The sequence below is a fragment of the Chenopodium album genome, chromosome 19, assembly GCF_948465745.1.
Source record: "Chenopodium album chromosome 19, dcCheAlbu1.1, whole genome shotgun sequence".
NCBI classification, from domain to species: domain Eukaryota; kingdom Viridiplantae; phylum Streptophyta; class Magnoliopsida; order Caryophyllales; family Amaranthaceae; genus Chenopodium; species Chenopodium album.
Window position 1 is genome coordinate 7,841,253 of NC_137852.1, and position 12,227 is coordinate 7,853,479.

General features: G+C 34.3%; 1 protein-coding gene across 1 annotated transcript; it reads left to right on the plus strand.

Annotated features, from left to right (window-relative positions):
* Positions 1-1,550: 1,550 nt before the first annotated feature.
* LOC145594523 (homeobox-leucine zipper protein ATHB-8-like) lies at positions 1,551-8,405 on the plus strand. Its single transcript, XM_081650833.1, has 18 exons — positions 1,551-1,747; positions 3,149-3,405; positions 3,511-3,670; positions 4,271-4,374; positions 4,465-4,555; positions 4,763-4,972; positions 5,066-5,149; positions 5,257-5,412; positions 5,502-5,576; positions 5,681-5,787; positions 5,885-6,077; positions 6,279-6,464; positions 6,555-6,635; positions 6,728-6,862; positions 6,982-7,304; positions 7,404-7,509; positions 7,732-7,881; positions 8,019-8,405. The coding sequence occupies exons 2-18, from the start codon at positions 3,188-3,190 to the stop codon at positions 8,163-8,165; spliced, it is 2,526 nt and encodes an 841-aa protein (XP_081506959.1). The 5' UTR covers positions 1,551-1,747; positions 3,149-3,187; the 3' UTR covers positions 8,166-8,405.
* The last annotated feature ends 3,822 nt before the right edge of the window (positions 8,406-12,227 follow it).

Sequence of the window (12,227 nt, forward strand, 5' to 3'; positions counted from 1 at the left end):
ATGAATTAGGGTTACTTATATGGATAACAAATACGGAGTATAAGGTTACTATATGAATCAAAGTTACACATTATTATAAGCAAATTTGGTCATATTATCGCGTGACTTGACTGACCACATACAGTACTTACTGAATTGAGAATGATGTGAACTATATATATGTACTATAATATATCTTAAATTTTGAATATTTAATTTTTTACAAGTTGCTTACTTGTATAAACTAAATCAACTAATTCATGAAGCATTTATCAAAATTATACCTTTTAAGTTTAATTATAATAGTTTTCTTAAAATAATTGAGAAATCTATTTGATTATTATTATTATTCAATACAAGGGTTGATCATATATCATATATAGTAGTCGGCAGATTTTATTAGTTGAAGAATTTTTTTGTCTTTATTGACTTATTTGCATGAACTTGAATTAGGACTAGTTATTAGATTAAGATATGTATATGGATAAGCTAAGTAGAGAACTAGCATTGTAATTTAAGTAAAGATAGATGTACGTATGTGTGACCTTGTTAGTTCTTATCTAGATAGTTATTAGTTTTGTCCCACCTTACATTGAAGTTGTTTTTACTAAGCTAGCTAGCTTAAGTTTAACCCTTGCTTGAGTGCCATTATGGATTTCCTAAGCTACAAAAGCATTTGCCTATTTGGTATATCCATCAATATGCTCACTTAATAAGTTAAGATCGACCCCATACATAAATAGTATAAAAAATAATGATTAATTAAAAAACAATAAAATATGAGATATTTGTTTAATATGGTTGCATTTAAACTATAAGTATACGTAATTAGCTAGAAGTATTTGTTGGCGCATCAATATAATTTTTCAATTGTGCAAAACATTATGATTTGATTCTGCATTTCAATTACTGTATAATAAGTTCTTATGCATATAGTTAATCTTAGATAGATCTTAATTTTAACTTTTTTAATATTGAAATCGGTAATTTATTTTTACAAAAATCATGCATTAATCTTATTTATAATTCAATTGAATTGTACAGTGTATATAGTACGGAGTAATTTCTTCGAAGACGTATTGAATGTTTTATCATATTACTCCGTACAACTTAAGTTTAACAAATACGTAAATCACATTAATGACATAATCTTAATAACTTGTCTAGCTCTAATTCACTCTAATGAAATTGTATTTCAATTTATGACATACTCCATGTGGTCTATGAACCAATTTAAACAACAAACCAAAATTTATGATATCAACTTAAGTACTAATGACATCAACTTAAGTACTAATGACATCATCCTTAGTTAGGAGTAGTAAACTACAAGCTCAATAACAACACACGCGCCACAAAAGAGAGTGGGCTTAAAAATACCAAATCTTTAAAAGAAAAAACCTCAAATTTCGCAAAATAACAGGGCACTCCAGTCCAAACTGTCGGAAGTGCCAAGACCAAATTCAGAAAAAGCAAACATACAACCCCACCACACCCAACAAAAATTTAAAATTAAAAAATAAAATTTAAATAAAAAATGAGGAGAGAGAAAGTTGCCATTTTGTCCGGTATTTGAGGGGTTTTACATTTCACTCTTTTTTGCTCAAAATGACAGAAAATTGAAAGAAATTTCCATATAAAACAACCAACCCCATTACTTCACCCTACTCACTACTCATTTCATTTTCTGCATATCTTCTAAAATCTCCTCTTTTACCCCCCACTTTGTTGTTGCATAGCAATGTTCAAGGCATTGAAGTCCTTTGAGGTAAAAATAAATAAAAACCCATCAAAATTCTTCTGAGTTTGTTGAAATTATTTATGTTTAGGGTAAAAGTTTGGATCTTTATTAGAAATAATTGATGGGTTTAGCTTTAATGTTCTTAACTTGATGTGGGAAATTTCTTAATCTGTTTGATAATCATGACATTTTGTATGGGTTTGTAGAATTAAGTCAATTAACACGTACTAACCTCTGTTTGTGGAAAAGTTTGGATCTTTTTGGATGAATAATTATTGATGGGGTCTGTTTATGATTTCATAATTTGTTCTTATTTGAAGTGGAAATGAGCTTAGTTTACTCGTTTATGTTTGTTTGAGGTAAAAACCATGAAATTTGATCTGGGTTTGTAGAAATGACTTAGGTTAGGGGTTAAAGTTGGGAGGTTTAACATTTTCAATTTATGGGTTTTGCTTAAATTTATATAATATGCTGTTAAATGGTGTGGAAAGAGCTTAATTCACCTGTTTCTGTTTCTTTGATGCAAAAAGTTTCAATCTTTATCTTAGAAATGTTCATTTTGTTGTTATTTATTTTCCCCTATAGCATGGTCCATACTCCATAATGAAGTGAAGAACAGTAAAATCTAGCTGCTTGTCCTTCTCACACTTGTGCTTCAGATTTATTTCTGAACATCTTTATGCGAACATCTTTATGTTCAAATTTGTACTTTCTTTGATTCCATTTAATCCTTTTTTGGTGTTTGTATATTTTTTTATTTGATATCATCTATAGTTTAAAAAAGTTTTATGATAAAGGTTGAAGAAGCTAGTATATAGAGTTATTTGTTCTCAAAGATTTTAGGAATTTTAAGAGGTGTATAACTCAAGTCTTTGTAATTTGTTAGAAGATTTTTGAATATGCTAGTTGTTAAAAGGAAAAGTAGAAGGGGAAATCTTCTAGATGCTTCATAGAGTCTTAAACTTAATCCTTTTTCTGGGTTTTTCAAAAATGGAATCAATCTTAAGTAATTAGATGTTCTTTTTCTTTTACTTTCCTGGGTTTTGCTGTTTGACTGGTGTTAAGCATTGAATACTTTGGGTGTTTGATTCTGATTCTAATATTCTGACATAATAGTTGGAATTTAGAATTTTCAATTCCTATTTCTAAGACTTCTCTTATGTATATTGCATATTGCTAGAGATTGAAGCATTATAGGTGACTGTTCTTTTGATTGCAACATAATTCTTATATTAGGGTCTTCAAAATGTGATAAGTATATCAATCTTAAGGGATTTCTACTGTGAACTTATTACAATCCACTTTACCTTTTTAAAGATATAGTCTTAACTCTTAAGGTTTTTTCTCTAGGAGTTTTTTGTTTTTATGATGGTAACTATTGAAGCATGTAAGCTACTGTTTTAATTGGAATGGTTTCTTTATCTGTAGGGTTTTCAAGATTGAAGTAAGTAATAAAAGTCTAAAGGGATGATGGCTGTGAGCTCAGCTTGCCGGGATGCAAACAAAATGGCGGCAGATGCTGGAAAATATGTCCGGTATACTCCTGAGCAGGTGGAAGCCCTTGAGAGGCTCTACCATGAGTGCCCCAAACCTAGCTCCCTTCGTCGCCAACAGCTTATTAGGGAATGCCCTATTCTCTCCAACATCGAGCCCAAACAGATTAAAGTTTGGTTTCAAAATCGAAGGTATATTTATTGTTCATTGGCTTTATTAATTTGCTTTTATGATTTTGTATATCTTACTACTATTTTACATCTTTAACTAATTTGTGTTGCTGCTTGGAATTCCAGATGTAGGGAGAAGCAGAGGAAAGAGTCATCGAGATTACAGGCGGTGAATAGAAAGTTGACAGCAATGAACAAGCTGTTAATGGAGGAAAATGATAGGTTGCAAAAGCAAGTGGGACAGTTGGTTTACGAGAATAGTTATTTTCGCCAACATACCCAGAATGTAAGAACTTTATTCTTAATAACCCCATTTGTTCATCTAGTCATTATACTTTCTTAAAAATTGTATGGCTTGTACTTGTAGTAATCATTTTTATGCACAAGTCTTGGTGAGGTTTTATACTAAGTTGCACGAAATTGGAAAACAGAAACATCAAAGCAAGGAAGTGTGGTTGCACAATTTTGATACCTTAGTATTCATGTGAACACTCATCCTAGGGCACTGTACCATAAGATTTACTTTGTAGAAGCTATATTTATCTCTTTAATTATCGCATAAGATATAAATTAAAGAGGTATTAAAAAGTTAGATTGGTTTGAAAATGTCATTATTTGGAATCTGAAGATCTTCTAGGGGAACTTACTGAGTTACTGGCCGTCTGGCCATTTAAAGAAAATGTCTCCCCTGTATTTCCCTGTATCTGAAATGGACAATACGACTTTCATGAGAATTTTCGTTCAGCAAAGCTGTTAGCTAGCTTTCTTTCTTGATAGGATTATTATGATATTACTAGTACATATTATGCCATGTGATTAGTGGTAGTCTTTTGGTTTTATGAATCTGCCTATCTGGTATTAAGCTTTTGCCACGATCCTTGTACAGGCGGCAACACTAGCCACCACAGATACCAGTTGTGAGTCAGTGGTGACAAGTGGTCAACAACAAGCAACCTCACAGCGTCCTCCAAAGGATGCTAGCCCTGCAGGGTAATTGGAAATGCTAAACTGTTCCATCTTTTGGTCAAATATGAGCTCATTACTTTTGTATTTACTAGTATCTCTTATTTTTGGTTTCAGACTTGTGTCTATTGCAGAGGAGACTTTAACAGAGTTTCTTTCAAAGGCTACTGGAACCGCCGTTGAGTGGATCCAAATGCCTGGAATGAAGGTAAACACTTCACTAATTCTTTACGCGATTTAATTGTTCAGTGTAGAGGAAGTTCAACAAATAATAAGTAATTTTTGTCTAGTTTTTGTCATTTTTCTTTTTGATTTTGCTAGACTTAAACTAGTAGACGTACAAGTGATCAGAGATCAGATCCAATAAATTGTTTTACTAATGAATTGAATGTTGTTCCTTTTTGTTTTTAAACAGCCTGGTCCGGATTCCATTGGAATCATTGCTATTTCTCATGGATGCACTGGAGTTGCGGCTCGTGCATGCGGTCTTGTGAGTTTAGAACCAACAAGAGTTGCTGAAATCCTCAAAGATCGGCTTTCATGGTACCGTGATTGCCGAGCTGTTGATGTGATGAATGTGATGTCTACTGGAAATGGAGGAACAATTGAACTGCTATATATGCAGGTAAAACCCAACAATCTTATTATTTCAGACATTTCATTGTGAGCTAAATGTGTAAACATGACCAAAAACTAATGTATGATTTTATCCCTGAAGCTCTATGCACTTACTACGTTGGCTCCTGCACGCGATTTCTGGTTGATGCGCTACACATCTCTCCTAGAAGATGGCAGTGTTGTGGTAAGCCTTTCTCAAACACATAATGGAAAAGCATCAATATTCATGTTCCATGGATTTTTTTTTTATCTTTTGAATTTATCTCTAATGATGTTTTTTCTGTGTTTTAGATCTGTGAGAGGTCACTAAACAACACTCAGAATGGTCCTAGTATGCCATCAGTACAGCACTTCGTGAGAGCGGAAATTATGCCTAGTGGCTATCTAATTAGGCCCTGTGAAGGGGGTGGGTCTATCATTCATGTTGTTGATCATATGGACCTAGAGGTATGCAAATTCTATCTATTGTTTGCGGATTATGTGTCATACTCATTAGATATAGCTTTAATCTTACTTCTTGATTTATGATGAAATAGCCATGGAGGGTACCTGAAGTACTACGCCCACTGTATGAGTCATCTACTTTGCTTGCTCAAAGAACAACCATGGCAGTAAGTTTCATATCTCAGCTCATTTGCAGCTTAAAACGGCTAGTTAGAATCCCATGAATTTCTGTGATGCTGTCATCTAATCCTTTCGTGTAACAACCTTTCAGGCTTTAAGGCAGTTGAGGCAGATTTCTCAAGAGATTTCTCAACCAAATGTCACTGGCTTTGGAAGACGTCCAGCAGCCTTACGTGCTCTCAGCCAGAGGCTGAGCAAGTAAGTTCCTGACCGTTTTTGGCTATCTTGAGGCCATATTACTGTTCTCAATTGATTGATCGTTTGCTTATAAGTTTGTATCTACTATGTTTCACAGGGGTTTTAATGAAGCTGTCAACGGATTTATGGATGAAGGATGGTCTATGATGGACAGTGACGGAATAGATGATGTAACTCTTCTAGTTAACTCTTCTCCTAGCAAAATGATGGGTGAAAATCAATTCTACAGTAACGGATTTCCATCCGTGGGTACTGCAGTGCTATGCGCTAGAGCCTCCATGCTCTTACAGGTGGGTGATCAGATATTGTTTAACACAAGTAATAGAAAACTAATATAAGTATGACAACCTATTCACTTGATTACAAGCTCAAGTACATGATTGTGATTTTCTAAATTGAAATGCATATTTTTGTGTTTCTTGGTTCTGTTTTAGGCGTTCATCTTACCCCATTACTTTGAACTCATATTCTCCTTCATTACTGTGTTGCAGAATGTGCCTCCTGCAGTACTCCTTCGATTTTTGCGAGAACATCGATCTGAATGGGCTGATAGTGGCATTGATGCCTATGCAGCAGCTGCTGTTAAAGCTGCTCCTTGTACCATACCAGTTGCTCGTACTGGATGTGTTGGGGGTCAAGTCATTCTTCCTCTTGCACACACAATTGAAAATGAAGAGGCAAGAAATCATTTTATATCATATAGTCTTGATTTTTTAATTGACATTTTACAGCTGATATTGACAGTGTAATTTGTTTGTTTGCAACAGTTCATGGAGGTTGTTCGGCTTGAAAATCTAGGTCATTATCGTGAAGACATGTTTATGCCAGGAGACATATTTATGCTGCAAGTAAGCATTCTTGTTTCTGTACTTAGTTGCATTGATGAATATGGATAATGCTTAAGAACCATCTTAATGTCTGTATTTGTTTGATTTTACAGTTATGTAGTGGAGTAGATGAAAATGCTGTTGGGGCATGCGCAGAACTCGTATTCGCTCCAATAGATGCATCTTTCTCTGATGATGCCCCACTCCTTCCATCTGGTTTCCGAATCATTCCAATTGACTCTTCCAAGGTGATTGTTTTCTTGAACTTAAGCTACTCATTTTCATTGATTTTTGTCCTGTTTTTAATGTTTTTTCTACCTTATTTTATCTTCAAGACCTTGGCTTAAAATTGGTTGTGATATGACAGGATGTTTCGAGTCCAAAATGCACTCTTGACCTCACATCTGCCCTTGAGGTTGGCGCAGCTGGAAATAAATCACTTGCTGATAACAGCGGTTCTGGAAGTGGGAAATCTGTGATGACTATAGCTTTTCAGTTTGCTTTCGAGATTCATCTCCAGGAGAGTGTTGCTACTATGGCAAGACAGTATGTTAGGAGTATAATATCCTCTGTTCAGAGGGTAGCATCTGCGCTCTCCCCTTCACGTTTTGGTTCACTTAATGGTTCACCTTTATCTCCTGGAACTCCTGAAGCACAGACACTAGCTCGTTGGATTTGTCAAAGCTACAGGTATTTTTCATCTTTTATCAAACTATCCGAATCTGAGTAACATAGCTTGTGATATAAAATCTTCAACATGTACTAATTATAGTTCATCTACTTTGACAGATTTTATCTAGGTGTTGAGTTGCTTAAACCCGGTAACGAGGGAGGAGAATCCATTCTGAAGTCTCTTTGGAGCCATTCTGATGCCATTTTGTGCTGCTCTTTGAAGGTATCATTTTGCATATCAACAAACTTTCACGTTTATTTTTCAGTTTCTTGTTAACTATTTCTGTAAGCGTGAATGTTCAAAGTGATACTCAACATATCAAAATGATGCAACTGTTGCTGTCAATTTGAGTGACATTGTGCTGTTATTAACACTTGTGGCATTCAGCCCTTCAAACAATATATGAATGTTGTTAACTTGTTATCTCCTTTGAAATTTATACAGGCGTTGCCAGTTTTCACATTTGCAAATCAAGCAGGACTTGACATGCTAGAAACTACCTTAGTTGCACTGCAAGATATTACATTGGAAAAAATTTTCGATGAGCAGGGCCGTAAAACCCTCTTCACCGAGCTGCCTCAAATAATGCAGCAGGTCAGTGTATAGAAATACTTCGTATAATCTCATTTTAACCCCCTCTCCCCTGCCCTGCTTAATCTTTGTTCATGTTTTTAACTTTCAGCTTGATCCTTAAATATGTATTTATCATTTGTTTTCTTGTGCATATCCAGGGTTTCATTTGCCTACAAGGAGGTATCTGTATGTCAAGCATGGGAAGACCGATTTCATATGAAAGAGCAGTCGCTTGGAAGGTGTTCAATGATGCCGAGGAAGCACAGTGCATGTGCTTTATGTTTATCAACTGGTCTTTTGTATGAAAATCTTGGTCATGTAGTTTCAGGGATAAATCAACAGTTTAGAAAAGTTAGAAATTTTCTTATTTTATTTACTTAGGAATGTCTTAGGGAAGCAATGAAGAGGGTTCTATGCCTTTGGAATGGCTGATTTTGAGCTGTGCCCTAAATCATGTAGATCTTTTCTATTTTTGAGATACTTCCACACTTTGACCACCTAATTTATGATAATCTATGTTTATGTTAAATACATCTTATGTAGTTATGTCTACTAATATTTCATTCGATCAGCGTACGTCTTGTTCTTTCTTCTCTCTATTCTGGTTTGTTTTCTTCGTTTTACCCCAATGTTTTCGTACTTTTCCTGCATAATTTACCGCATTCAATTACTTAGCAGATCATGCGATTTGTATTTTCGCAATATCTAACTGGAGTTACTGGATACCGTGAATTACTAGTTCAACACTGTAAAAATCAGTTTCACAAAACTTGCACATCAAAGTTACTGCACAGCCTGCACTACAACATACCCGAGCATCCTTAGAGATTGGATATTATCTAGCAGCTTCACAGCCTCATCTAGTTTTCCCTGTATTTCATAACTAGTAATGGTGAGAAAACTCCAGAAATTATATGGGACTTTGGATGATAGCATAGATTTTCTGGTATTTGTGTACACAGTTACTGTAAGTCAGGTCCTACAGCTTGCCGTGGCTATAGGACTCAACTATAGTGCATGCGCGTGAATAGCCAGCTTTTTACCATTGGATACTAACATGTTTGAGACTAGACAATGGAAGGTGAAGTCTTTTCGAGTCTTTCAAACATAAATAATGAGTTCTAGTAAGGAAGATTTAATGTTAAATGGAATTTGTTCATCTATACATTGGTGTTCGTGTTACTGATGATTCAATTTAGAGGTTCCTTTGTATACATACCTGCTGTCTTATTACCTCTGCGCTACAAGGGTGTATGTAGGTCATTTTGTGGCTTACATTTTGTAAAATACTCCATGAAGGTAGGCTGCGCGCTGAAAATGTGATCTCATTGATCTGGAGGTTAAGATAGATGGCAATTCCTATATGCAACAGCACCAATATGATAAGGAAGTTGTGCTTTATATTAGTAATAGTATTGGCATGCTGCTGGGCTTGGAGGAAAACTGAGATGCCGGAGCATCAATTGAGTACTTCAAATTCGTGTACAGTGTGTTGATGAGTAGGTACTGCAAGAACTATATCTAGAGGGAAGCAAATACTGATATTTGTTCTAACTTCTTTTGCTGAATCAATCTTGTTAAGTTGCATACTGTTAAGACTAGAAGTGCAAGTGAATCAGATGCATGCCTACGAATTTTCAGCCTGTTTGACATATATGATATGCTTTCTTGGCTTCTCGTACCAAACTAAAACCTCCTAAACGTTTCATTTGGTTGATCTAGTGTTTTATACGTTACACATTCATTTGGCCACCTATAACATAACATACTCTCTCTGTCCGGAATTAATTGTCACGTTGATACCTATAAGTGGTTGGTATCGAGTTTGGATGATTGCTTAAGTACTATTACTGGGCCATCCAAGTGAAACACTTATTGTACGTAAATTAGATGAAATAAAAGGAAGGTAGTACAAAGAGCATATTATGTCAGCTTAATAAGAGAATATGATGGCTAAAGTCATACTCGTACTAGCACTTTAAAAATCCTCACTATTTTTTTTCAGTTATTTTAGCCCGTGATTATAAAATTGGACCATTGTACCTTTATTTTGGCTAAATAAATAGTAGTAAAATCTTTTGCTTTTTCCTTATGAGGAGGAACCAAACATAATGCATGTTAAAATGAAAGGTAAAATCAAATAATATATGTAAGACAATTAGATAAATGGATTTATGCTCAAACTTTATCAGAATTGGCTGTTTGATTGAATTATGCTTATGTAGGCTCCACATCAATATCACATATTATTCACCCATGTTGTGGGTTACTTGACTGAAAGATGAAGCATATATGCATGCATGTTGCAGTTAAGCATTTATAGATATTTTTACGTAAAATTGATCTGTATCTGATAATTTGCATACATATCTCCAACTCCTCCAATGTTTATAAGTTGTATGACTCAGGGTCTGTTTTCATTGACTGAATTCAGCTGAATTGAACTGAACTGAACTAAGTTGAATTGAACTGAACTGAACTGAAATGAATATTTTATAAGAGAAGGAAATTAGGAACTGAACTGAACTGAAATGAATATTTTATATGAGAAGGAAATTAGGATCTGAATTGAATTGAGCTGAACTGAATTTCAACGTATGAGAACAGGCCCTCAGTTTTACTTCAACAAAAATTGACCTAATTTGAGCTTACTCAAAATTTAATGTGATGACTAATGTAAAGTTATTATATATCAAACTTAAGCAAGACTTGACCCGAATTACCCTAATTGAACTCAATTCTACTTGCTATGATTACATCTACTCTCTAGGTTGTATGGAATATAAATGAGATATAAATGCGAAGCAGGGAAACCTTGAAAAGAAAATTATGGACACACTTGCTTTTTGAAAAAGAACGAGAGATAGAGAGTGAGAATAAGAGACTAAGAGAGGACACTCATTCAACGTTAAAAAATCAGCAACTTCAGTGAGAAAACGTTATTTCCAAACTTCATAATATTTGAAATTTCATAAACAAAAACAGTGTTAAAATCGAAAACATTGACACCAAATAGAGTTTACGTACAAGATACTAACTTGTGATGGGTTACCTTTTTCTTTAAGTATTTTTTTATACTGTAAAGAAACCACAAAGGGTAGTGATGTAAAATAAATCTTTAACAAACTAAGATAATTTACATCCATAACGTGTTGCTTACATGATTAAATAAGAGTTAGCCGTTCAAAAAAGTTGCACACTAATTATTTCTTCAACTAATTCATCATTAATCCTTCAAACTTACTCTTATAATTAAGATGGCTCCGCCATGTATTATGCACCCATGTTTTCTGAATTTAAACAGGCTGGAAGCTGTACGTGAACGTGACTGTGAGCCAATACTAATTCAAGGGTCCACCACCATGCATGTTGCAATTAGAGCCCATAATTGATCATATCATGCCACTTTTATATTTTGATGAAATCAAATCACTCCTAATTCTATCTTATCTAACAATTAAATCTCATGTACATAATCAAAACCCTACAACTTCAACCTCTAATTGTACCCAAATAAATTATCATGATATTCTAGGACTGGACCAGCCTACATACATAACTAAGGTGTTATGAAAATTTATGTGGCCCAATAGCATGTTTTAATTTTTGGATATGCTCAAGGGTCAAAGATATAAAGAGTAATCAAACCTTTTAATTTAACCTTTGGAGTTAATTATTATATGCATGGATTATGTGATTTTAATCTCATGTATGCTCATCCCTGTTTGAGAGTTTTGAATGAAATTGAGGCCCGTCTATAATCTAAACACTTTTGGTATGTATAAACTTGTTTACTTTGGGTCGTTTGATTTAGGTTTTGATAGTGTACGTATAAAACATATACCTGGGCTTCAACCATCAGCTTAAACTTTTGTTGATAGAGTATAAAACATATTCATGGGTTTCAACCAAAAGCTCAGGAATATGTTTTATACTCTATCAGGTTCGTTTCTCATTTTTATTTGTTTCATAGAATTCGTAGGTGTTTTCAGAACATTGTTTAACTCTATGACTCAATAAGGTTGAGTAAGGCTGGTCAAGTGACATGACTTGCACGAGTGAAATTTGAAAACCAGAAGACATTGAGTGTCTTTGGTGAGATCATTGCCAAATGCCAATTGATTTTAGAGTGGAATTCACTTGAGCTTGTATTTGTCCAAATCTTCTCCAATGATTACAATCGTATGTATAGTAGTCATATAACATGTGTCAAAATGATTAAATGAAACCAATTCAACTAATTAACAAGAACAAATATTGTTTACTATCAATTTGTCTTTGAGATAGCGCAAAGGCAACGTCTTACAAGAAAACCGATATAGTAACAATCAACACAAAAATTAGGTTATGAATGAATGCACATCTCA

What these genes read in the sequence shown, in the direction of transcription:
- LOC145594523 (XM_081650833.1), top strand. Translation starts at nt 3,188, where the DNA reads ATGATGGCTGTGAGCTCAGCTTGCCGGGATGCAAACAAAATGGCGGCA. An exon ending in TAGAAGATGGCAGTGTTGTG is followed by an intron (nt 5,150 to 5,256) that starts GTAAGCCTTTCT and finishes TCTGTGTTTTAG; the next exon opens with ATCTGTGAGAGGTCACTAAA. An exon ending in TGGATTTGTCAAAGCTACAG is followed by an intron (nt 7,305 to 7,403) that starts GTATTTTTCATC and finishes CTACTTTGACAG; the next exon opens with ATTTTATCTAGGTGTTGAGT.